This window comes from Lacerta agilis, chromosome 12 (assembly GCF_009819535.1).
Source record: "Lacerta agilis isolate rLacAgi1 chromosome 12, rLacAgi1.pri, whole genome shotgun sequence".
Lineage (NCBI taxonomy): Eukaryota > Metazoa > Chordata > Lepidosauria > Squamata > Lacertidae > Lacerta > Lacerta agilis.
Window position 1 is genome coordinate 53730154 of NC_046323.1, and position 26882 is coordinate 53757035.

Genomic DNA, 26882 nt, shown 5'->3' on the forward strand with positions numbered 1-26882 from the left:
ATTCAACTTAAAAGGTGAAACTAATATATGAGATAGACACATGACATGCAAAGCAAGATATGTCAAGCCTTTATTTGTTATAATTGTGATGATTATGGCCTACAGCTGATGAGAACCCCAAATTAACAATTTCAACTTTGGGGTTCTCATCAGCTGCACGCCATAATCATCACAATTATAACAAGCAAAGGCTTGACATATCTTGCTTTGCATGTCATGAGTCTATCTCATATATTAAACTCCAGTAGCTAATGAAAACAATTGCTTACATAAATGGACTTTTCCACGATATTCTAATTTTTCGAGTTGCACCTATATAAGGGTCTGGTGACTTCTGTTTCAGTGTACCTGAAGAAGTGTGCATGCACACGAAAGCTCATACCAAGAACAAACTTAGTTGGTCTCTAAGGTGCTACTGGAAGGATATTTTTTTATTTTTTATTTTGTTTTGACAACAAATAAAGACACACAAAGCTCCCTTCTCCACAATGCAATGCAAAATTTGGCTTTCCTAATGGTATTAAGTACAAAATATTAAGTCCCCACCAGATATAGTACTGTACTTAGTTCTGTGTTTTTGTTGTTTCTATTGTATTGATTTGTTTGATTTATTCACTAAAACCTTTAAAATAAGAGAATGAAATGCCACACAGACAGAGGTATTTCATCAGCGAGGCAACAGGAAACAGTTTAGCAGCAAAGGGGATCAAAACGATGATGAGGCCCTCGGCAGTCGTGAAGCCACTGGCAGGATCCTAGCTGCCTGCTGAGTGAGGAGACGGGGAGGAGGTGAGGCGATGGCATCTGCGCCACCCTTCTCAGCAGAAACAGAGGCCTCACCTCTTTCTCCAGCTCCTTGATTCTGTTGTTCAGCTGCTTCACTTTGGTTTTCTCCTTTTCAACCTCCGCAGTCATGTGCCGGTTCTGCTTTGCCAATTCAACTATTTTTGTGGCCGCGACGTCTCCCGCGACGCCCGAGGTCCCTACGGAAAGAATAATAATAATAATTTATTATTTATACCCCGCCTATCTGGCTGGGTCTCCCCGGCCACTCTGGGCGGCCTCCAACAAATACTAAAATACAATACAAAGTCACAAATTAAAAACTTCCCTAAACAGGGCTGCCTTCAGGTATTTTCTAAATGACAGGTAGTTGTTTATCTCTCTGACCCCTGATGGGAGGGTGTTCCACAGGGCGGGCGCCACTACCGAGAAGGCCCTCTGTCTGGCTCCCTGTAGCAACAGTGGGCGATACATCCCTTGGAGGCTAGATCTGCTACCCCTGGGTGCCGGGCCCAAAAGAAGCCAGATTATCCTCCACAAGGGCCAGGGCTTTTTCAGTGTTGGCTCCGACCTGGTGGAATACTCTGTCCAATGAGACTAGGGCCCTGCGGGACCTGACCTCTCTCCACAGGGCCTGTAAGAAAAGAGTTATTCCTCCTGGCCTTTAATCTAGCCTGATCCCCTATTCCTTTTTCCCCTTCCCTTTTTTTCCCTGAAGAAACCCTTCTGGGTCCCCACATTAAAATTCCTCCCTGGTCTCCGTACTGGCCTAGAATGACTAACCTGGCCAGTTAGCCCTGGTGATCCCATTGATGTTTCTTTTTATGGTGTTTTTAGAAGAAGAAGAAGAAGAAGAAGAAGAAGAAGAAGAAGAGAAGAAGACGACTTTGGATTTGATATCCCGCTTTTCACTACCCGAAGGAGTCTCAAAGCGGCTCACATTCTCCTTTCCCTTCCTCCCCCACAACAAACACTCTGTGAGGTGAGTGGGGCTGAGAGACTTCAAAGAAGTGTGACTAGCCCAAGGTCACCCAGCAGTTGCATGTGGAGGAGAGGAGACACGAACCCGGTTCACCAGATTACGAGTCTACCGCTCTTAACCACTACACCACATTGGCTTTCTTTTAGCTGTTTTTTAAGTTGTTTTAATCATTGTCTTACATTTGTTGTTAGCCGCCCTAAAACCCGGTTTTTGGATCGGGAAGGGCGGGGTAGAAATAAACTATTGTTGTTGTTGTTGTTGTTGTTGTTGTTGTTGTTATTACCCCTGTGGATCCTGCCGCCTGAGGCGGTCACCTCACTTTGTCTCATGGGTGGGCCCGGCCCTGACAGAAGGTGAGGGAGCCTGCAAATGGACCACACAGACAACGGCAGGTGTATGCAAAGCATTTCCATTTACCCAGCAGGGCCAGCCTCTCTTCCTCCATCTTCTTGTGCAGTTGCTTGATTTCAAAGTCTCGCTCCTTGAGCACTTTGTGCAGTCTGCCGTTTTCATCTACAGTCTCTCGAAGCTGCTGCTGGAGCTGCTCGTTTTCGTTTTCAAGTAACCTTGGGGGGAAGAGAAAAAAACAGAACAGCTAAAAACTATGTCCCAGACAGGGGGAAACGCTTGAGGAAAGGCAGGAAGCAGGGCTGGTGAGTTGGTGTGGTGGTGTGCGAAGAGTCCCAAGGGTGGGTAGAGGGGCCTGGAGGGACACCTCTGATTCCCAGTCCTGGGGCTCCCTGCGCTTGCCCCACAGCAAAGAGATAGGAAGGTCAGCTCAAGAGGTTTAAGGTACAGGGATAGTCTGGGAAGGTGGAGGTTCCCCATTCTATCTGTTTTAACCCCACGCATCCCCTCTTCTGCAAGCTGTGTTGCACCCAAACGCAGGGGCGTAGGGGGCAGACCGCCCCATGTTCCATAATGGAGGGGGTGACAAATTATCAAGGAACAATTACTGCCCTACTAGGGTGGTTCATAAAAAAACTTTTTTTTAAAATGCCTGCTCCAAAGGTCTTATCTTACTATACTAGGGATTATATAGCCATATATGAAATTTCATGCATATCGATTAATATCTTGACCCTCCTCCACCAAAATAGCTGTTCACTTGGCTGTTTTCCTATGTCGTGAAGGCTGAAATTTCAGTTCAGTGGAGCACTTACTGTTCCCAACCCTAACCCTGTGGAAAGCCATCTAATTAGACTTTAATTTGATTTTGAGATGTTTTTAGGAGGTAATCTAATTATTGTTTGATTTTTATACCAATGGTATGTATCTGATGTTAGCCACCCTGAGCCCGACTTCGGCCGGGGAGGGCGGGATATAAATAAAAGTTTATTATTATTATTATTATTATTATTATTATTATTACTCGTTATTATTCCTTTGTAAGAAAATATGAAATAACGTAAAACCATCTTTGCGGGGGGGGGAATCAATGGGGGGGGTGACAAGAAATTTTCCGCACTGGGTACCACCTGACCTTCCTACGCCTCTACTGGTGAGTTGGTGTGGTGGTCTGCAAAGAGTCCCAAGGCTGGGTAGAGGGGCCTGGAGGGACACCTCTGATTCCCAGTCCTGGGGCTCCCTGCTCTTGCCCCACTGCAAAGAGAAAGGAAAGTCAGCTCAAGAGGTTTAAGGTACAGGGATAGTCTGGGAAGTTGGAGGTTCCCCATTCTATCTGTTTTAACCCCACGCATCCCCTCTTCTGCAAGCTGAGTTGCACCCAAACGTCCAGCACATCCTTTGACATTTCCCTGATGAATGAGCCTGGGTTACCTCTATACCTTTTGCTAATGTCCTCCTTGGGCATCTCACTGCCCACGGTGTATAAGCCGAGATCATCTTGGACCCCAAAAGCTTCCTCTTGACTGCCCTTCTCGCTTTGTTTCATGCTCTGCTGTTGCTGTTTCTCTCTCTTCTTCTCCATCAGGATTTGCATCCTCTTCTGCTGCTGTTCCTGGAGAGCCTTAAGCTGCATTCTTAAATTTTCGTTCACTTCCTCATCCGGCTCCATTATTCACTCTTGAAAGGAAAACAAAGAGAGAAAATACAGAATCAGAATGCTCTCAAGAACACTTCCAAGACAGCTCTCTTCACAACCACGGTGCCCCCTCTGGATGCCCTTCTTATTGTGCATTCATGATGAATTGTATTCATGATGGTATCAGGGGGGTTATACACAATTGCATTTTCAATAATATTGAAAAGTTTTTTGGGGGGTGGATATATTGTTTCATTTCCAATTAGCGCATGTCTTTGGTTCTACACAATGTCCTACAACTTCCTGCTGAACCTCTGTAACTTTTTATAATGCTAATGTTTCTGTTTTTTAAGACAGCATCTTAAAAAGCAAAGACATCACCTTGCTGACAAAGGTCCGTATAGTTAAAGCTATGGTTTTCCCAGTAGTAATGTACGGAAGCGAGAGCTGGACCATCAAGAAGGCTGATCGCCGAAGAATTGATGCTTTTTAATTATGGTGCTGGAGGAGACTCTTGAGAGTCCCATGGACTGCAAGAAGATCAAACCTATCCATCCTTAAAGAAATCAGCCCTGAGTGCTTACTGGAAGGACAGATCCTGAAGTTGAGGCTCCAGTACTTTGGCCACCTCATGAGAAGAGAAGACTCCCTGGAAAAGACCCTGATGTTGGGAAAGATGGAGGGCACAAGGAGAAGGGGACGACAGAGGATGAGATGGTTGGACAGTGTTCTCGAAGCGACTGGAATGAGTTTGGCCAAACTGCGGGAGGCAGTGAAGGATAGGCGTGCCTGGCGTGCTCTGGTCCATGGGGTCACGAAGAGGCGGACACGACTGAACGACTGAACAACAACAACAATGTTTCAGTTTATTTCTCCCCCCCCCCACTTTTGTTGCCCAATAGCGCAACAATAACCCTCCAGATGGGAATAATGCAATAAACTGGGAAAGCATCACACAACAGCTAATAAAACAAAATATTGGTGGTCCGCCCTTAATATTTCCTATTTGCACAGTAATTCATTTTGGTACAGTAGATACCTATTATTATTATTATTATTATTATTATTATTATTATTAATTTTGTTCCCCTCAGCTCAGAGCACTGTGAGGTGGAACCTCATGCACCACTCTAAATCTAGTGCTGGCATGGCAGCATGAAAAGGAAGGTGTGGCTCCTGACTCTCTTCTGCCATCTGCATCCTTACATTCACACATGCATGCCTGTTCTTATCCAGGGGTTTCACTTCTGAGGGAGGGCAACTGAAACCTAGAGAACTTGAAGGTGTGATGTTTGTGTCTCGCACACATTTAATAACATAAATGAGAAGTCACACCCATCCACTGATGCCTTAGGTGGGGGGGCGGGGGGGGATAAAGCTTTATCCCTGGTAAAAGTGGGTGGGTACAACCGAAGCAGCTTTGAGGCAGGCAGATATGTAATTCCCCCTTCCTGTAACTTTATTTATATGTTATCAATAGAAGGGGGGGGGATTCAAATGGGGAAGGGGAAGAAGCAGGCATAGCTCCCTGGGCACCACCAACCCCCCCTTTTTAAACCACATTTATTGATTTTGAACTAGCATTCACAAGATTAGGTGTGCCCCCCCCCATCATCCCACCCCTACACAACTTAAACACAGTCCGTTGACACACGCAGGTAAAGTTAAGGCCACTTTAAATCGCATGTAAAAGAGTTTCAGTGTATCTGAAGTTTCAGTGTATCTGAAGAAGTGTGCATGCACACAAAAGCTCATACCAAGAACAAACTTAGTTGGTCTCTAAGGTGCTACTGGAAGGAATTTTTTATTTTATTTTGTTTTGACTATGGCAGACCAACACGGCTACCTACCTGTAATAATTATAATAATAATAATAATTTATTATTTGTACCCCGCCCATCTGGCTGGGTCTCCCCAGCCACTCTGGACGGCTTCCACCAAACATTAAAATACATTTAAAATATCACAGTTTAAAAACTTCCCTAAACAGGGCTGCCTTCAGGTATTTTCTGAATGTCAGGTAGTTGTTAATTCCCTTGACCTCTGATGGGAGGGCGTTCCACAGGGCGGGCGCCACTACCGAGAAGGTAAATGTAAAAGAGTATCATTCTGTAAGTTCTGGGCAGTTTATACGCATGCTCCCACCCCCCTTTTTTTTGAGGCATATGAAATAAAATTAAAGCCACGTATTTATTAAAGTTACTAAGCTGCTTCTGTTACCTTCCCTCGTGGGTTTTCTTACCTTTGCTCCCCCATTAAGATCAGGTCCCCAATCAGAAGTTCAAAGAGATTTGTGTCCATTTATGGGCCCCCCCCTTTTTTGGGAGGGGGGTGTCATAGACATTTGTGGGGTGGGGCAGAAAAGCATCTTAACAAAAATGAAGGGGGGGGGGGAGAGAAAGAAAGAGAGAGAGAGAGAGATGCTCTTCTGCCCCACCCCACAAATGTCTATTACACCTCCCTCCCCAAAAAAATTATTTTTGATTAGTATCATGCATTTGTAAGCTGGAGGGGCACCCAGAGTCATCTAGTCCAGACCCCTTGCAAGGCAGGAATCTCTACCCGAAACCGTCGCAATTCCACCGCCCCCCCCCCGCCAGTCCTCACCTCTCTCCGGGCCTAGGCCGGGTCTCCCCACGCAACTCCCTTCCTGGGGGCAGAGGAAGGCTAGGCAAGCCCCGGGGCTGGAAGGCGGCAGGGCCGGACTAGGCCGCACCCCCCCCCCCCCGCCTACCTGGCGCTTCCGCCCGCGGAGTTCCAGAGCGGGACGCGGTTCCCTCGGCAACCGTTGCCATGGCAGCATCCTCCGGGCTCGCTCGGGGAGAAGGGATGCGACGGCCGAGCGACGCAGCGCGCAGCTGCACCCTTCAACGCCCAAATTCCAAAATAAAAAATAAAATAAAACGAAGGGTTGACAAAAAGTTGCAACGCTACTCGGGAATCCCAAAGAGCTAACATCATTTAGTTCTGCTTGGTGAGCGAAATGTGTGTGTAAAATTGCACAGAAATACTTAAAAAAAAAAACAAATTGCCAAGTACCAACGTGAACAAGCATTCCCAAAAGACTGGAGTAAATCTATATACAGTATTTGAAGGACCATTGTAAGCAATTGACAACACTAGCAGGGTTGTTGTGAGAAGACTCGTAATGGTAATTGTTACTACCTTTTTAATATTTATTTAAAAGTTGTGATATTTTGAATGAGCGGAACGTAAATTGGGAAATGGATAAATGCTGTGATTTTAAAAATTAACTTTGAAAGCCTTGAGGCAAGAGGGAGGGAAGGCGACAGGCTCATACGAGGAAGAGAAGTGGACAATAAGGATGTGTTTAATTATTTTGAAATGGAAATCTAATAAAAAATATTATAAAAATAAATAAAAACAATTGCCAAGTAATTGCAGCTATACTAGTGATAATGTCTTTTAATACTTCTTCTTCTTCTTCTTTATCATTACCTGGCATTTTCAGGTGAACTTTAAAGTCTTCGGTTTTCCAATAGCAGTTTATGCACTTTTGGGGAGTTATCACCCCCCCCAGCTAAATGTTGTCCAATGGCATATTTATCGGAATAAGGGAATTTCCCTTTAAAAAAGGGAAAAGTTGACAGCTATGCATATTTGCATTCCTCACACCCCAAAATGTATTTTTAAGCCCCTCACTGAAGAAATTTGCAAAATTACCGGGTAAGTTTCACCCCCTAAAATGACATGCCCTGCTGAGGGAGGGTTTTTGGAGGCAGGGGAGCCTTTGCACGGGAGGAAAACTGAGGCTGGGATGTTGGAGGGGGCATTGTTACTGTTGTTATTATATTATTTATTAAATATGGATTCATAGATCTGAGGGCAGTTCAAAGCATAAAATCACGAAGTACATAATAAAAACATTAACAAAAACAAAATAACCCAATTTTTCGTACCTTTATTTTAGAACTTGTGATTTATGTGTAAATGGCTCATTTTGGTTGTGTTTTAATGTTTTATTTCCTGTTTATAACTACTTGAGCACGGTTTGAACTGTGGAAAGGCTGCTTACAAATGTATGTATGAAAATGGAGGATTAATTGAAGTACAACAGCTGAAGCTGTTTGCAAATACTTATTTTTATTTCATAAAATTTATACTGTTGGTTGTAAACCAAACCAAACCCTGTTATCACTGTTAGCTGTCTGCATACAGTCCTGGTTTTATCACCTCCAAACAGACGTTGCAGAGTCAGTAAAAGTTGAGAAAAGCACCACCAAAATAATCAAGGAAATGGAGCGACTCCCCTGGAAAGAAAGGTTGCTTTGGGGCTTATTAGTTTGGAGAAAAAGCAAGTAAGAGGAAACATGTGTTTTTTTTTAAATAAAATTATGCATAACATGGAGAAAATGGGTAGACACTGCCCTCTCAGCCCTTATATTGTGAGAGTGATGTAGTAGTCAGGAATACTTGGGATTAGGACTTTGGCCACCTCATGAGAAGACTCCCTGGAAAAGACCCTGATGTTGGGAAAGATGGAGGGCACAAGGAGAAGGGGGCGACAGAGGACGAGATGGTTGGACAGTGTTCTCGAAGCTACCAGCATGAGTTTGACCAAACTGTGGGAGGCAATGGAAGACAGGAGTGCCTGGCATGCTTTGGTCCATGGGTGAAGAGTCGGACATGACTAAACATTATTATTAGGACCCAGGAGACTAGGGTTCAAATCCCCACTCAGCCATGAAGTTCAGCTGGCAACCTCAGACCAGTTACCGATACTCGCACTCTGCCTAGCCTACCTCACAAGGTATCTGGAGAAGTGTGCATGCACACGAAAGCTCATACCAAGAACAAACTTAGTTGGTCTCTGAGGTGCTACTGGAAGGAATTTTTTCATTTTGTTTTGACTATGGCAGACCAACACAGCTACCTACCTGTAATCACAAGGTTGTTGTGAGGGTAAAATGGCAAGGAAGAGGAACCATGTACCCATCTTGAGCTCCACAGACGCAAACTCCCTGGGGCCTTGTGTCCCACAATTTTTTTGCGGTGGGTCCCCAGCCTTGCCAGCTGCAAGAGCTGTTGCCACAGCCACTTTCCACTGCCACCATCCTGCCCACCTGCTCTGACTCTTTTCTCTTCTCCTCCCCTTCCCCATCCCACTCCTCCACCCGTGCCAGAAACCAGTGCCCCACCTCTAAGAAGGTTTACAAAATGTCTGTGTCTGCCACCTTACCTCTGGCACCACAGCGTTGACTGGGCCAGGGCCTGTATCTCTGAGGCCCCACATCGGAGGCACGGGCCCCAGTCTAGTCACTGCCACAGGGCTTGCACCACACTGTCATGATGTGACCATGTTGTGATGTCATCATGTCATGGCACCCACGCACTGGGCACCCACAGCGTGGGGCCCAAGCTGGCCTCCCTGTTGAGCTCCTTGGAGGAAACGGTGGGATGGAATAACAATAGCAAATTGGTCCCCAGATCTAGCATCTATGGCCCTAAACATGACACTTTGGCAGAGAATTACTTGCCCCACTTGTGGGGTGACCGAGACAAACCCTTCATGTAAGCAAAGTTCCAAACATTTGGGGGAAGTTAATCTGCCTTTTTCTGTATGTGCTTTACAATTAATACTAATAGCAATCAGTCTTAGTTTATCTATGCAAACACCAACTACGGGAAATGCAATTCTCATGGAAAACTCAAGATTGAGATTTTATGTACCGGTAATTGTTTTGTTGCTAGCTGGCTCAGGAATCCTCGATGCACATGTTTTAATAAAGTAAACAGACCTCCTGCTTTATCAAAACCTACCCTCCTGTTCTAGCAACAGAGTTTGATGCCCCTCATGCATTCCATAATTCTGCCCCCCCCCCCAAGTTCCGCTTTTATTTTCTCCTGCTGCTCACAAGGTCAGGCAACTATGCTTATGCTAACCACAGAACCACACAGAAGACAAAATAATAGACGACACAGATGTGGTTTGTGACAGAGTACAATTGTTCTCATGTACATATATTTAATAAAACCAGAGTCACTGAATTAGATTTACACTGCATTATTTAACATCACTCAGACCACCATGATAAAATCAAGGAATGCAGGTAGCCTGGCAGAAAACAGAATTTTACAGACCCGAAATTCCATTTCAGCCACAGCTGTTAAGTCCTATCTATTAGTTGTGAGAAACAGGATGACAACAGAGTTTAGCAAGTTTTTTTGGGGGGATATAATCAGCATCACTTGGCCGCAAACAAATACATTTAAAAAAATCTTGAAGGGCAAGCAATCTCCCCAACTTCATGCTGAGCCACAGAGATGCTCAGGAAGCAGCGAGACATTTTCCTGCCTTCTGAGCCAGTTCAAGGCTCTGCATATTGAGTTTTCTTGGCGTCGTCTCTGCCTGCAGCTTTGAGCTGGCGAGGAAGACAGGGGGCTGGCTTCAACATTGAGGTTTGGGGTGATGTGACAACCAGGACCTCACCTGCTCAGGGGGATCAGTTTTGGTGGCAACAACAAAATTTTGGCTGGCTACTGGGGGGGGGCACAACCAAATGTATTAATCCCCTGCCCAGGAGATCTTGTTTCTCTGCCAAGGTTTCAGCATTCCACGTTTTCCATCCAATGTTGAGAACCATGGTTTGTTTTTGATTTGGCCCCGTTATTTCCCTACGAGGGTTTTCCATATGGGGACCCCACCCTGTTCAAACAAGCTGTACAGAAGCCTCTCTAAAATATATGCAATACAATGTGTGCAATTATTATTATTATTTTAAAAAAAAGAATTCAAGAAACTACAATGCCCTCCGGTGAAAAGAAGTGCATTTTAGAATTTAATATTGTGTAATAAATAAAAGATAGCAAATAATTTAATCTATGGCAAAGAGTTACTTGTCCACAACATTTGTTCTAAGGGAGTTTAAAGAATTCGGGGTGAGTTAGATTTTGTGTCCTGCTAAACACCGGTACCCCTCTGCCAATTTATTTTCTCGCTTGATTATTCCGCAAAGTAAAGGAACAACTTCTGAAGAGGAAATTCTGGACCTCTAAGCCACAAAGTGCCTAAGTGCCAGGGATGCATAGCAAAAAAGGGTTGCATGCTATTTAAAAAGAAGTTTTATGGCGTCACTCAAGCCAGAGAGAAGAACAGGTTTGAAGTCACTGACAACTTAATGCAGAGCAACACTGGCAGCGTAGAGGTTAACACCGTGCGCGATGTGGACAGAGTTACAGAGCCACTCCCTTGTGCTTGTTTATCACTGCAGAGCCATTTCCATGTGAGGTCTATCGCTATAGAGTACTGTACATAAGAACACCAGCACACACAGGTTTCAACTGATGGCTTCCTAGGGCTTGGGCTTGGCCTTGGCCCAGTATTCTTGATACATGGAATAAAGGACACCTGGAAGAAGAAAAGAAAAAGGTATGTTAGAAATGAGGGTTAAGAGTTCATAGGAATACTGTGTCCAGTTCTGGGCACCACAGTTCAAGAAGGATACTGACAAGCTGGAACGTGTCCAGAAGAGGAGGGCAACCAAAATGGTCAAAGGCCTGGAAACGATGCCTTATGAAGAATGTCTTAGGGAGCTGGGTATGTTTAGCCTGGAGAAGAGAAGGTTAAGGGGTGATATGATAGCCATGTTCAAATATGTGGGAATGTTTAGGAGTGTGGATGAGTATATATTATTTATATATCTCAATCCCAGCTTGTGTGAGCAAGCTCCAAACTTAGCAGAGTTTACATTCCCTTTTAAAACACAGCAGAAAACGTTTGCATAGGCTTGCTTAAGCCAGCTATATTCCTGGTATATTCCCCTTGTTCCCTCTTAAAAGTAAAGATACAAGACAGCACTGATTATTAGATTTAAAAGGAGTTTACTTACAGACATCCAAGAGTTACAGTACATGCTTCAAGGAGGCAGATAAACTTAGATAAATGTATTTACATGCAGTGAAGCTGCTTCCATGAGGGAACAGGCTTCACCTCTGCTTCTCTCAGCTGCAGGCTGAGAGAGAGCATGCTGCTTCTTCAAAGGATGAGGCAAAATGGAGAGTGATCTTTGGGATGTTGTTCCCAGGTAAGACCACACCTACTTCTGGTTCCTGTAACTCAGTCCAGGTAAACAGGAAGTTAAGCCTGGAGGACTGAGTTACCTTCATGTCCTCTCTAGGAGTGTTGTGTTTGGCTGCTCTGTGCTTACATCCCACAAACCCCTTCTCAGACGAACACAACATACAAACATATACAACTTTATTCAACCACCCAGAGTCCCAGCTTGACACGCAGATTCTGGAAACTCTCTCTTGGGAGGGGCTTCGTCAGGATGTCCGCAGCCATCTCATTGGTGCAGCAGTACGACAGTTCCACAAGTCCATCCTGGACTGCCTGACGTATATAATGGTACCTCACACCTATATGTTTTGTCCTGGCAAGGAACTTTTCACTCTGAGTCAGTTTTATGCAACTCTGATTGTCCTCCAGCAAACTGACAGCTTGCTTTCTCACCAAACCAAAGTCCTTGATGAGTTCATCGAGCCAGGCAATCTCTCGGCACGCTTCCGATGCAGAAATATATTCAGCTTCTGTGGAAGATAATGCTACACAGTTCTGTTTATAACTGCCCCACACAACAGGTCCATCCCCAAACATAAAAACATGACCACTTGTTGATTTATAATCAGCATTATCCCCAGCCCAATCTGCATCAGTGTACCCCACCAACTTAGGGTCACTGACAGCTGGCAACCTTAATTTACAGTTCACCGTACCCTTCAGATAACGCACCACCCTCTTCACACCAGCCCAATCATGCTCAGTGGGAGAACTCACTTTCCTGCTAAGAATCCCCACTGCATTGGCTATGTCAGGTCTACATGTGGTAACTAAATACAAAAGTTTACCAATTACCGACCTATATTCACTGTTATCTGGCAACAGCTTCGAATCCTGCTGATTCTTCAGGAAGTCTGTGGCCATGGGCGTTGCAACTGTGTTTGCATCTTGCAACTGCATGCATTCAATCAGTTCATTTATTTTCTGCCGCTGGCTGAGAAGAAATGATCCGTCTTCTTCTCTTTCCACTTGGATTCCTAGGTAGTACTTGACGTCTCCTAGTTCTTTGACTCCCACCTCTTTGCTGAGGTGTTTCACAATTTGCACATAGTCTCTGTTATTAGATGTTGCGATAATCAAGTCATCAACGAAAGCCAATATATAAGAAAATTGTCCATTACTTGACTTACTGTACAAGCACTTGTCAGCGTTTCCTTGCTTGTATCCAAGTTGCACCAGCATACTGTGCAATTTCTGATTCCAAGCTCTAGCAGCCTGCCTTAATCCATAAAGTCCTTTTTCTAATTTGCAGACTAGATGAGCCTCATTCGGTTTTATAAAACCCTTAGGCTGTTTCATATAAATCTGTTCTGTAATCTCGCCATGCAAAAACGCAGTCGAAATATCGATGTGACGCACGTCCATTTGCTTAGAGGCTGCTATGCTCAAAAGCATTCTTACGCTACTGTATCTTACAGTTGGTGCAAACGTTTCATCATAATCTTCACCATATTTCTGCGAAAATCCTTGTGCTACTAGCCTTGCTTTGTAGTGTTGCACTTCCCCTTCTGACCCCTTCTTAACCTTGAAAACCCACTTGCAGCCAATGGCTTTCTTACCCGGAGGTAGTTCTGTGAGGGTCCAAGTCTTGTTTTGATGCAGTGCATCCATCTCCTCCTGCGCGGCCTTCTTCCAGAGACTAGCTTCTGCAGTTGGCATCCGCTGAATCTCTTCCCATGTGGAAGGTTCCTGTGGTGACGCCGACCCTGCAAGGTAGGACAACCTTACCGGTGGAACACCTCTGTTGGTTCTGGATGAGCGTCTGACCTCTGGTTCTGGTTCCTGAACCGCATCAGCTTCTTCATCATCCTCCAACGCTGGCATGTCCCCTTCTGGATCCTCTTCGTCTCTGGAGCCGCCAGGATTCTGGTCCTCTGCGTCTTCTGGTGCATCACCTGTAGGGGGCGCTATGACACTAGAAGGCAGATTAGTACTTTGTGGGGTTACAGAAGGAAAGTGTATAAGTTCTTGAGTCCATTCTGACTCCTTGGAACAGTCAATGACAGTCTTCCTTGTGTCAACCTTTGCATGCTCATCAAAATAGATTGCATGTTGTGCGCTGACCTTACCAGTTCGTAAGTCCATCACTCTGTATCCTTTTCCTCCAGAGGCGTACCCAACCAGGATACCTGCCTGTGCTCTGGAGTCTAGCTTGTGTCTGTGTTCCTTGGGCACGTGATAGTAACACAGACTACCAAACACACGTATGTGTGACAAATTAGGCGTTCTTCCATGCCAAAGTTCAAATGGTGTGCGCTCTGCCCCCTTGGTGGGCAATCTATTCTGGAGATAAACGGCTGTATGGGCTGCATTTCCCCATAGTCTTTGGGGCAAGGATGCTTCCTTTAGCATGCATCTTGTCATTTCCATAATGGATCTGAATTTCCTTTCGGCTATCGAATTCTGTTGTGGGGTATATGCGACTGTGGTTACATGTATGATACCTTCCTTGGACATGAGATCTTGCATTTCACGTGAGCAGTACTCACCTCCATTGTCACTCATCAACACACCTGGAGCTCTCTGGAACTTGTTCTTGACCATGGCAATGTAGTCTCTGAACATTTCTACTGTCTCACATTTCTCTCTGATGAAATATGCAACACAATATCTCGAAAAATCATCAAGAAATATCAATATATATTTGTTGTTTCCAAGTGATGGAACATTGATTGGTCCACATAGATCTGAATGCACAATGTCCAAAACTTTAGTACTTCTTTGCTCTGCACAACGTGGAAAAGAAGGTTTTACAGCCTTTTCAGTTATACAACTTATGCATTTTGTTGGAGCCTGGTTGTTGCTCCCTTTTACCTGCAAACCTCTTACAAGATCCTTCTTTTGTAGATCCAGAATGACGTTTCTGTCTCTGTGTCCCAATCTTCGGTGCCACAGCGTTAAATCTGCTTCATCCTTCTGGCTGGAATGGGCGACTTTTGCAGACTGCTTTTCTGAAACATTAAGCTCATAAACCCCATTTGTTAGTCTGGCTTCAGCATACACTTCACCATCTTTGGTTACACTACATTGTCCATTCTCAAATGTGATCTTGAAGCCTTTCTTGTCCAAAGCGGACACACTGAGTAAATTGCAGTTCAATTCTGGCACATACTGAACATCAGACACTCTGGTTCTAAAAGACTCATTATCTACATTGAATTCCAAATGCACAGAACCTGCACCTTCCGACTTCAAAATGCGGCCATCAGCTATTTCGATCTCAGATTCTTGATCATTTAATTCATTAAAATATTCTTTTAAAAAACAGTAATGGGAGCTCGCTCCAGAATCTAAAATCCACGTATTATGCACATTTTCATAATTCTGGACAGCTAAACTCCTCTCTTGTAACAGCATGGAGCACTTAAATCTTTCCTTCCTTTCTGCCTTTTGCTGAAAGGTCTGGGAATTCTTTGCTTTAGAAGCATAATTACAGTCACTTCTCCTAGAGTTGCGTTCTTGAGAATCCAAGCTTTCTCTGCATTCCTCTCTTAAGTGGCTGATTAATTCATTAAAAGTCAGATCTTTTGTGTGATCCATTAGGCTTCTAAATGAAGAAAATGCTGGTCCTAGCGATGCTAGCAAGAAAGTCACCTTAGTCACTTCATTAAGAGCTTCAGGAGTGAGAGCAATTCTTTGCACAATCTCTGAAAAACTCTTAACATGCTCTGTGAACTGCTCTCTGGAGTTCATCTTTAACTTGAGCAATTTATCTAGCAAATGCCTGTAGGAGTTCTGTGTAGATGCTCCATAAATCCGCTCAATGTCTTTTAAAATCTGGGATGCATCATCCTCAATGTTTATTAAGGATAGATGCTCATCGCGAAGTGCACTTAAAATTATGTGCTTGGCTTCGCTATTCTTCCTTTCCCAGGCTTCAATTTTGGCTAAATCTTCTTCTTTATCTCCTGTAGGCTTTTCATCTTTTATAGCCTGCAGAACGTTCCTTGCACTCAGATATACCATTAAGCGTTGCTTCCAGTGCACAAAATTATGGTCGTTCAGCAGCATATAGTTTGGCCTTGCTTCACTAACAAAAGCTACACTAGCCATCTTAAAATTCAAAAAGTTGAAAAAATTTCAAAAATCCAAAAATTTGTCAAAAATTCCAAAAATCAAAACCTCAAAAATGCTCAAAAATACAAAAACCTCAAATAAATCTTCACTGCCTCTGAGTACTGTAAACTCTGAGGGAGGGGAGGGGGTTAATCCCTTTTCAGCACAAAGAACAAAGACAAAGAAACATGTGCTCACCAGGAAGTACTTTAAAAAAAAAAATCCAACTCAACTCAAAAACACAATCCAATGCAATCCTTCAAAAATACACAAAAATATGCAATTCTGGGCCCAATAACCCTTTGTGGGAATGTTTAGGAGTGTGGATGAGTATATATTATTTATATATCTCAATCCCAGCTTGTGTGAGCAAGCTCCAAACTTAGCAGAGTTTACATTCCCTTTTAAAACACAGCAGAAAACGTTTGCATAGGCTTGCTTAAGCCAGCTATATTCCTGGTATATTCCCCTTGTTCCCTCTTAAAAGTAAAGATACAAGACAGCACTGATTATTAGATTTAAAAGGAGTTTACTTACAGACATCCAAGAGTTACAGTACATGCTTCAAGGAGGCAGATAAACTTAGATAAATGTATTTACATGCAGTGAAGCTGCTTCCATGAGGGAACAGGCTTCACCTCTGCTTCTCTCAGCTGCAGGCTGAGAGAGAGCATGCTGCTTCTTCAAAGGATGAGGCAAAATGGAGAGTGATCTTTGGGATGTTGTTCCCAGGTAAGACCACACCTACTTCTGGTTCCTGTAACTCAGTCCAGGTAAACAGGAAGTTAAGCCTGGAGGACTGAGTTACCTTCATGTCCTCTCTAGGAGTGTTGTGTTTGGCTGCTCTGTGCTTACATCCCACAAAATATAGAAAAGGATGTCATACAGAGGAGGGTGAAAGGTTGTTTTCTGCTGCTCCAGAGAAGCAGATACGGAGCAATGGATTCAAACTACAAGAAAGAAGATTCCACCTAAACATTAGGAAGAACTTCCTGACAGTGAGAGCTGTTTGACAGTGGAATTTGTTGCCAAGGAGTGTGGTGGAGTCTCCTTCTTTGGAGGTCTTTAAGCGAAGGCTTGACAGCCACCTGTCAGGAATGCTTAGATGGTGTTTCCTGCTTGGCAGGGGGTTGGACTGGATGGCCCTTGGGGTCTCTTCCAACTCTATGATTCTATGATTCATAGAATCGTAAGAGTTGGAAGGGAGCATGATGCAGGAATCTCAGCTAAAGCATCCATGACAGGTGACCATCCAACCTCTGCTTAAAAACCTGCAAGGAAGGAGAGTCCACAACCTCCAGAGGGAGACCGTTCCACTGTCGACCAGCTCTTACTGTCAAAAAGTTTTTTCCCCCTGATGCTTAAGTCTAGATCTCCTTTCTTGTAACTTGAAGCCTTCGGTTCGAGTCCTACCCTCCGGAGCAGGAGAAAACAAGCTCAAAGCTGTCTTTCTTTTGCTGGAAAGGAAGGCAGCTCCATCCTTGTTAGAGCAGTGTTTTTCAACCTTTTTTGGGCAAAGGCACACTTGTTTCATGAAAAAAATCATGAGGCACACCACCATTAGAAAATGTTAAAAAATTTAACTATGTGTAGGCACTATTGACTATATATAAAGTAATTCTCATGAATTTTTCAATTTTTCCCACGGCACACCAGGCAACATCTCGCGACACACTAGTGTGCTGCGGAACAGTGGTTGAAAAACACTGTGTTAGAGGACCCATCCCAAACATGAGAAGAGTCTGCTGGATCAACGGCCAATCTAGTCCGGCACCCTGCTCTCACAGAGGTCAAGCTGTGATGCCTGTGGGAAACCTGCAAGCAGGATTGCAGCCCAAGAGCCCTCTCTCCTCCTGTGGTTTTCAGTAACTGAAGGCAAGTAGCCTTCAACAGTCCTCTTCTCCACAAAACAGTGGACCTCACAACCTAGCAGGCCTATGCCACCCGACCAAGGAAGTCAAGATTTAACATAGTGTGTTCCATTACATGTTCTCACTATGTGAGACCCACATCTTCTTGTAGAGTAAATCAACAGGGTGTGTGTTAAGATATCTGCCAGGGATCAGTTTAGCTGTTTCTTGTTTAGGCACCTCATCTATCTATCAAGACATATACATAGACCAGACGTCCCCAAACTAAGGCCCGTGGGCTGGATACGGCCCAAGGGACTCAATTATCCGGCTGGTGGCGACCCCCGCCGCCCGCTCTTACCGGCACGGTGCGGCTTCCCACTTCTGGGTCGGCCGAGCACCGGAAATAGCTTGTGTCTGAGGCCCGTGCGCACGTGCACAAACTATTTCCAGTGCTCTGCTGACCCGGAAGTGCACCGGAAATAGCGTGTGCTCATGTGTGTGCACGCACATATGGGCGCGCACTCCCCCGCCCGGCGATCAGCGCTGGAGGAACCGGCCCGAGGCCTGGTAAGTTTGCCGACCCCTGACATAGACTCTGCCTAACTATGCAATTAAGGGGGGATGTTTGTTGTGCTGGCCAATGGAGGCAGATTTAAGATTTAGGAACTGAAGGATTCTTAGATCCTTAGATCCTTCAGAGCTCTCCATCGTGTCCCTGTAAAACAGCTGCTTAGGCTGCACACAAAGCAGTAAGAGATCCACTTCCATACTAGGGGGGAGAGGAACTCATGGAAGCACAAAAATCGTGATCAGGGACCTGAGTGATCCACCACCTGATAATAAGGACTCTTGTGGCTTCCTTTGGGATCACAGAAAACAGAGTGCACAAACCAGGACCGGCCCAAATCAAGCCACTCAGGTAAACTGGCAAACTGAAAGGTTTGCAGGGAAAGACGACTTTCTGCGTATCTGGAAAAGACACAAAAGAGTTTCCAGTTTTGGTACGTACCGCAGGTCATGGCCCCGACAACGAAGCCCTGTGCTCCCACACGCATATGAATCAGATGAACAGACATTTTGGTGTCCCCTCTGTGCTTCAGCTTGTAGAGCCCATAGGCCACCACGGCTGCAAAACCTGCAATGCCTGGAGAAAAGGGGAAGGAAGAGTCAACAGCGCCCTGTAAATGCTGTATTTCTTGTATGCCAGTGCAGCACCCTCAACAGAACTCTTGATTAAAGTGGCCGGAATGACGACAGCTAGCAGTGCTTGGTATCCAAAAACTTGCTCAGGTTCATGGAAGTTGTCTGCACTGAACATCTGTGTCACGAACTGCTTCTGAAATGCCTTCCAGTTTCAAAAGGCCATTTCCCCAAAGTATCTTTATCACATTGCCCACTATATACAGAGATGCTTTTTAAATCCCTTCCTTGTCTTGGAAAGGTGTCTCTCCCCAGTGGAGAGGGTTCTCTGGCCGATCAGTGACGAAGTTTTTAATCTGTGATATTTTAATGTATTTTAATATTTGTTGGAAGCCGCCCAGGGTGGCTGGGGTGACCCAGCCGGATGGGCGGGGTACAAATAATAAATTATGTGGCCCGCTTTGTGCTGGTGGCAAGAAAGGTCAGGAAGAAGAACCTGGACAAAACTGCAGTAAGCTGCAAGGGAGATTCAGAGGTCTAAATAGGAAAATATTGTATGCCGTGTGGAGTCCCCAATCTACGCATCCACCTGCATTTTATGATTTTCATGGTTCAGGCAGTGGCTGTTTTTTATATACAGTTATATAGTAATATAGATACTTCTCTGATAGTGTTTGTATGGTTTTCCCATGGTCTTTGGCTAGTACAATAAAGCTTATTTACTAACCCAAAGCATGGCAACCCCACACTTGATGCCCCATGTGACTTCCCCTTCCTGGAACAAGCAGGCTTCACATTAGGTGTGGGGCAAGAACTGATGTGGCTTTAAAGGAATGATCAGGAGCTTACAATGAGATCTGATTGTTCCTTGGCTAGATCAAGAGGAACATGGGAGCACAAAACTGTTGTTAAAATGGAGGGCGTGTGTTTATTTTAGGAGCCATTTCAGTTGAAACCATTTCCTCCTACCGTAGAGAAACCGGTTTCTGGAGCTTCAAAAGCAGCGTGGCACACTTTGCAAAAGGGCTTTCAAACAACCCCACGACGCGCTCTGAAGTCCCAGTATATGGGCTTCAAAATGCAGCATCGCGAGACAGCATAGCATTGTGAGTGACAAGTATGAGGCCCTGCCAATTTGTCCCAACAGGGGTGGGGAGATAAGGATCTGGTCCACCAGTCAGAAAATGTTAAAGGTTCCTCCACAAGGATGCAACACCAAGGACTGCCGTCTGAAAAAAAAATCAAGCCTAAAGCCCATCCCACTCTACTCCCACTGACGGAATTAGATGGTTCTTTGGATTCTGGCCAAAGTTTAAGGGCACCAGTGAAACTTGACTCTGTACTCCTCATTAGAGACTAACTAGATCCATGAAAAGTGTGCCTTGGTATTAAGAAGGGTATAGAGTCAGATCTGGCCTGAAAAGACTTTACCAATGCTCCATAATCAGTTAGGTTGTGTATCTACAGCAGTGACCACAGGAGGGATAATCACTTGGAGGAGGGCTGTGGTGAATCTGCAGCAGAAAAACCGGACACCTTCACCCACCCCAGCTGCAGCAAAACATGTCTCTCCCATATCGGTCCCTACAGCCACAGCAGGCACTGTAAACTCTCCAACAGTTTGACTTCACCTCTGAAGGCACAGTCTTCCACTGTCTCCTGAGACAGACGAATGCCAGCCATTTCTAGACGCAGTGTCAGTCCCCAATTTTTAAGGCATCAATGACCAGGGTTGTGTGGGCTTGTACCAAAGCAATTTGAAAATCAAGAAAAAGGGCCAATTTAAATCAAGTGACTCCCCGACAATTGTACAAACCGGACCACTAAATCATATTAAATTTATAGCTTTAGGAGAGAGTTATATACATCAGTATGCATTGACTTTTTGCCCTGTAGACATTTAGGACTGTACCTCCTATATTCCCAACCAAAACACTAAAGAGGGCAATTGTGTATCTCAAAAAGAGGGTGAACTGCAAGCGTCAGAGGGGCTTACCAACTGGGACAAATGGAGACTCCCGGGATTTTCTTATGAGTTTTGAGGTTTGGCTGTCTTCTGTCTCATAGGTAGGGAGAGGACTTTCTGAATTGGATGCCATGATAACTTCAAGGAGAAAAGTGAACACACAATTAAAAACAACAACAACAACAACAACAACAACAACTGATTCATGCCCTAACTCAAAAGTCCAAATTTATTCTTTAAGAGGATATCGACTTTTGAATTTGCTATAATAAATTACAAATAAACACGTAACACTATGGTTCAAATATCAAAGATATACAGTCAAACCTCAGCTCCCAAATGCATCTGTTTTGGAACGTTTCGGCTCCCGAATGCCAAAAACTCAGAAGTAAGTGTTCCCGTTTTCGAATGTTTTTTGAAAGCCGAACATCTGACATGGCTTCAGCTTGACTGCAGGAAGCTCCTGCAACCAATCAGAAGCCACGCCTCAGTTGTCGAACATTTTGGAAGCTGAATGGGCTTCCGGAACGGATTACATTTGACAGCCGAGGTTTGACTGTATCCACGAATATATATATATATTTTTACTTTATTATTTAATAACATGTCCCGCTTGAGAGTAAACAAACAAACAAAAAACCCCTCAAATGGTTTACAAGAGGAGTAAAACAATTATATATAAAAACAACTACTGTATTCAAAACATTTTTAAAACAGTAGAATTGGCCATAAGCAAAAAACACTCATCAGTATTCTACAAATCTGGCTACATCTGTCCAAACAAAAATGGTTTATAGAAGGCACCACAAATAATACAGTAAAGGCACCTGCCTGGCATCAACAGGCAAGGAGTTTCAAAGCGTGAGTGCTGCCATACTAAATGATCCCTTTCTTACAAATGAAACAAGGATTATGTGACACCTATTAAGAGTGCCAATCTCGCAGATCGAAGCATATGTATGCGGTAAGGTGATCTCACAGGTTAAGTATCAATACTAACCATCCAATAAATGTTATGGTTTAAATACACAGTCCAACAAGGCAAAACAAGGCAAAAACACTGAAGGTGGTCACAGAATCGCAGAGCTGGAAGGAACCGTAAGGGTCATCTAGCCCAACCCCCTTTCGCACCAGGAGGGCTGAGGGCTGGATGGGAGTGGCCTGGAGGGCCTCACCCGGGTCTTCAGTTCCCCAGACCCACTATAAAGGGAAATTAATTTAACCCACGCATAGGCAAACTCGACCCTCCAGCTGTTTTGGGACTACAACGCCCATCATCCCTGACCACTGGTCCTGTTAGCTAGGGATGATGGGTGTTGTAGTCCCAAAACAGCTGAAGGGCCAAGTTTGCCTATGCCTGATTTAACCACTCCTCTCCCAATACACTGGGAGAGTTATATCCCTGGACTATGGGGAAAAGTTTGGAAGGTAGGTTACTTGCAGAGCCCATCCCCCTTCCCCATCAGGTCATACAACACTGGATCCGTACTTCCAGCTGCCCGATTCTTCCAGACCCTTCCCTAGTTATCATAGAAGAGCCAAATCTGTTGCTATTTTAAATAAATGGCTACCTTATCGCATACTAGGCCACCTTATCTCAGTCTGTCCTCTCATACCAAGAAAGCTTGCATAGCTCCAACTGCTTGCCCTTGAATATATTCAAAAGTATCTGCGTATATAGCTGCCTACTGTGTCTCTGCAGAACGTTTTGCTCTGAGCTTGACCCCCACAACCTGCAGGGTTGGGGGGGAAGGGAAGCAAGAAATATCCACTGGTTGTTTTTTTTTTGCCCCTGGTGTAACTCAAGCATTCTGTTACTCCCAACAGAGACAGCGGAATTAAAGGCAGGTTAAGGATTCACTCCTTAAGAGGGAGTCTGCCTTTGGGGGGGTATCAATCAGTCACACCACCAGCTTTCATTCAGGGAAAAAGTCTCCCTTTACCAGAAGTCTTACACCAACTTTAAATAAGCTAAAACAAAACCACCTTAGAGACCAACTAAGTTTGTTCTTGGTATGAGCTTTCGTGTGCATGCACACTTCTTCAGATACACTGAGACGGAAGTCACCAGACCCTTATATACACTGTTTCTCCTAAAATAAGACATAGCCATAAAATAAGCCATAGCAGGATTTCTATGCATTTGCGAAATATAAGCCGTTCCCCCAAAATAAGCCATACCCCGAAAATAAGCCATAGTGACGTGGTACCTCCCATTAAAACAGCCTGGAGAGGCGTGGCTATGCAGCGTACCGAAGTGACACGGTTAAAATAAGACATCCCCTGAAAATAAGCCATACTGTGTTTTGTTGAGCGAAAAAACATATAAGACGGTGTCTTATTTTAGGAGAAACACGGTATAGTGAGAGAGTGGGGAGGGGTATTACTCAGAAGGGTGGTGGGAATGGGTGATCAGCAGATAGGTGTGAAGATAGCTTTGTCATGTATAATGAGATAAGAATCCAATGTCTTTGTTCAGACCAGGTTTCTCCATGGTTTTAAGTTTGGTGATTAGTTGCAATTCAGCCACTTCTCTTTCCAGTCTATTTCTGAAATTCCTTTGTATTAATACAGCTACTTTGAGATCTTTTATAGAATGTCCTGGGAGATTGAAGTGTTGCTACACACAGGGTTTCCCCCACTACTTCTGCCGAGGACACAAAGTTCCCATGGCCCTCAGCTGTTTCAGCAGTCCATCCTGTTTGTGTCACCTGCCCCCCCACCCCAATAACCTTTGCTCCAGTTGCATCAGAACTTCACTGCATGCTCCCTTCCGGATGTGCGTGTCTCCAATTGCATCATCACTGAAATGCCTCCTTTCCTGGCTATACACACACCCCAAGTCTCCTCTCTGCAACTTGCCAGCTACTCCCAAAACCGGGTGCCTACACTCATTTTACAGTTGCAGAGACCTTAGCAACTCCAGTCACTCCCGTTTCCTCCCCCAGCACTTCACACAACTTCTTTTCCCAATTCCTTCCTTTCTACTGCCCCTAAAAAAGGTGGAGCATGAAGAGCTTGGGGGAATGAGAGTCATTTTAAGGAAGGAGTCCTTTATTTTGTGTGCGTGGAGTATACGTCTCAGACAAGATCCTTAAGAATCTACCCTTTAAAGTACCCCTCAACTAAGAATTTGTAGATGGTGGTGGTGGGGAGATTACTCCCCAGGCTAGAATGTCTCAAGCAGTTCTTCATTCAACCTCCTGTAAGAGGAAACAATGAGCGGTTTCGGAAATAAGAAGATCCAAGATGCCAGAAAGAATTTCTAGACACCAAAGCTATTGCTTATTGTATATAAAATTATTAGTATTAATTAAAAGTTTTGGTCGCCCTTTTTGCCACAGCAACTCACAAAACAACTTTTAAAAAACATGTACTTAAACTAAGGGGGGGAAATACATTGAAACATTCCACCCGCTCTAAAAGGACATGGATTGTTAAAAGCCTAGTTAAAATGGGATGTTTTTTGCCTGAATTGTCTTGAAGTCACAATTATATCACTGGGTGCTTGGCATTTTAGGAAGGGTCCAGAGGGGGGGGAGGATAAACGAGACTTTACAAAGCGCTGCTCCACGATGGGTGGCTATCAACACCAGCCCCCAGAAACCTAAAATTTCAGAGACACTTTCTGGGGCCTCCCCACCCCTTTCTCAGCAGCAACTCCAGAACTCCAGCATGTGGTGGTGGTTAAAGGGCTGGACTGGGGGGGGATCATGGGTTCAACTCCCTGCCTGGCCTTGATGCTCAAAGGGTGACCTTGGCCTCTCTCTGAGCCTCCTGGCCTACCTCGCAGGGTCGTTTCGCGGGAAGCTAAACGGGGAAGCTAAACCACCTGCACGAAGCTCCTGCGGAGGGGGTGGGGGAGAGAAGGCAAGGCAGAACAGGCGAAGAAAAGTTACAGGTAAGGTAGCCGTGTTGGTCTGCCATAGTTGAAACAAAATAAAAAAAAATTCCTTCCAGTAGCACCTTAGAGGCCGACTAAGTTTGTTCTTGGTATGAGCTTTCGTGTGCATGCATGCACACTTCTTCAGATACACTGAAACAGAAGTCAACAGACCCTTATACAGGGGCCCCCAAACTAAGGCCCAGGGGCCGGATGTGGCCCAATTGCCTTCTCAATCCGGCCCGCAGAGAGTCCGGGAATCAGCATGTTTTTACATGAGCAGAATGTGTCCTTTTATTTAAAATGCATCCCTGGGTTATTTGTGGGGCCAGCCTGGTGTTTTTACATGAGTAGAATGTGCTTTTATTTAATATGCATCTCTGGGTTATTTGTGGGGCATAGGAATTCGTTCATTTTTTTTTTTAAACAAATATATATAGTCCGGCCCCCCACAAGATCTGAGGGACAGTGGACCGGCCCCCCTGCTGAAAAAGTTTGCTGACCCCTGCCCTTATATATAGTGAGAGCTCATACCAATAACAAACTTAGTTGGTCTCTAAGGAAGGAATTTTTTATTTTATTTTGTTTTGACTATGACAGACCAACACGGCTACCTACCTGTAACAATAACAAACTTAGTTGGTCACTAAGGTGCTACTGGAAGGAATTTTTTTTTTTAAATTTTTGATTCAGCCAAAGGAAACTCTGCAAAAATAAAGTTTCACCCAGTAAGTCAAATTAAAACCTGTTTTCTTTTTCTTTTCTTTTTCAAGCAGGCTCCCCCACCCCCAAATAAAGGCCTCCTAAAAACAGGCCCCTCCCCGAAAAGAAAACCCCCTGCTGAGCACCCCCCCCCACTTCAGCAGCCTCTCTGACCCCGAAGGAGACCCGGCAACTCACGTGCGTCACGGCCGCCTCCGAACCGGCTTTCTGCTGAGCCCGACTGCTGCTCACGCGCCTGCCTTCCCCTTCGCCCCGCCCCTTCCGGCCCTGGACTCTGCACAAGGCGCGGGAAGACCACAACTCCCAGAAAGCGCCGCGCCGCCCCAAGTTCCCTATTGGTGCGCGTGACTCGGGTGTTCCTTTTCCTCTCCCTCTTGGGGGAGGGGTGAAGGGGTTTAAGTGTCAATCACCGTACCTCGTGGCCAATCACGAGGAAGGAGGGCGGTCGCGCGAGGCCGGCGCCGGTTTCTCAATGGAAGGCGAGTGAAGGGCAAAGGGAGGGGCTCCCTCTCCACTCCCCCCTCCCTCCCTTGAGGGGCAGTGCAGTGCAATGGTTAGCGTAGCTGACTAGGGCCTGGGAAGCCAGGTTTTCAAACCCAGCGTCAGCCATGAACACCTTGAGCTGGTTGCATGCATTCTCTCTCTCATTCTAATCTACCTCGCAGGGTTGTTGTTGTTGTTTGTTTGTTTTGTTTATTAAATTTGTTTTCATTTTATCATGTATTTTGTGTTCTCGTTTTGTATTTTGCTGGCGCGAACCGCTCCCAGATCTTAAAATGATGGAGTTTGTGGCAGGGGGTTATTAGCAATTTGGGTTTGCTTGTTATGCATTCTGTATTTTTATGTGACTGTCGGATAAATTAGGGCGGTATAGAAATGTAATAAATGTCTGGAGGTCCTGGGCTGCCCAGAGGACAATATTGCTCCCCAAACGTAGGCAGCCCGTGCAAAAGATCCACAGGAGGGAGCGTCTCTCCGTCTTTCCCCTCTCTGCAAAATCCAGACACCCCCTCCAAGTTGGGGTTGCAAAGCTAAGTGCACCCAAGGAATTTGCAAAGCTTTAAAAAACCCAGGATGATCCCTTTCCCTACCTGCTTACAGTCAACAAAGGGAGAGAACAGGGGAACACGTAGATTGCGGCAATAATTCTTCATAAAGTGCCATGAATGTTTAACCAGTTGAAGGTGGAACAGCCCAGGAGGGAATCAGTTTTGTCAGAAGAGGAGCCAAAATGCCTAAAAAGGCCTCTCACCTCTCCCTCAGTTTCTAATTCCAGATAGGTGTGTTGTGCGATGAGGTAGAAGCACCAAGGCAAATAAACTTGCGTGATAAGGCGAAAACATGGGTCTTGAGCCATTTCCAACAGGTGGTGAATTGGCAAGGCAAGATGAACAAGGCACAAGAACACCTGAAAGAGGCCAAGTATTTTTTT

At 44.9% G+C, this 26882-nt stretch overlaps 2 protein-coding genes across 3 annotated transcripts in view; both read right to left on the bottom strand.

Moving 5' to 3' along the window:
- The window catches only part of CCDC13 (coiled-coil domain containing 13), a 41294-nt gene extending 34831 nt beyond the window's left edge, over positions 1–6463 (bottom strand). Inside the window, exons 1-4 of the mRNA XM_033166004.1 lie at positions 6357–6463; positions 3553–3790; positions 2183–2331; positions 841–983 (exon numbers count right to left, since the gene is read on the bottom strand). Of these exons, the coding sequence (XP_033021895.1) occupies positions 841–983; positions 2183–2331; positions 3553–3782 (522 nt within the window). The 5' untranslated portion in view covers positions 3783–3790; positions 6357–6463. The remainder of the gene's footprint in view (positions 1–840; positions 984–2182; positions 2332–3552; positions 3791–6356) is intronic.
- A 3232-nt stretch (positions 6464–9695) lies between these two features.
- LOC117055916 (HIG1 domain family member 1A, mitochondrial-like) lies at positions 9696–25712 on the bottom strand. 2 transcript variants are annotated; one of them, XM_033165860.1, is made up of 4 exons: positions 25628–25712; positions 20875–20982; positions 18748–18882; positions 9696–11118 (listed from the first exon to the last, which is right to left on the bottom strand). In XM_033165860.1, exons 2-4 carry the CDS (start codon positions 20975–20977, stop codon positions 11063–11065), a joined length of 294 nt encoding a protein of 97 aa, XP_033021751.1. In that variant the 5' UTR covers positions 20978–20982; positions 25628–25712; the 3' UTR covers positions 9696–11062. The 2 variants fall into 2 exon arrangements, with proteins under 2 accessions (XP_033021751.1, XP_033021752.1); XM_033165861.1 differs by lacking the exon at positions 25628–25712 and adding an exon at positions 22788–22799.
- Positions 25713–26882: the final 1170 nt, after the last annotated feature.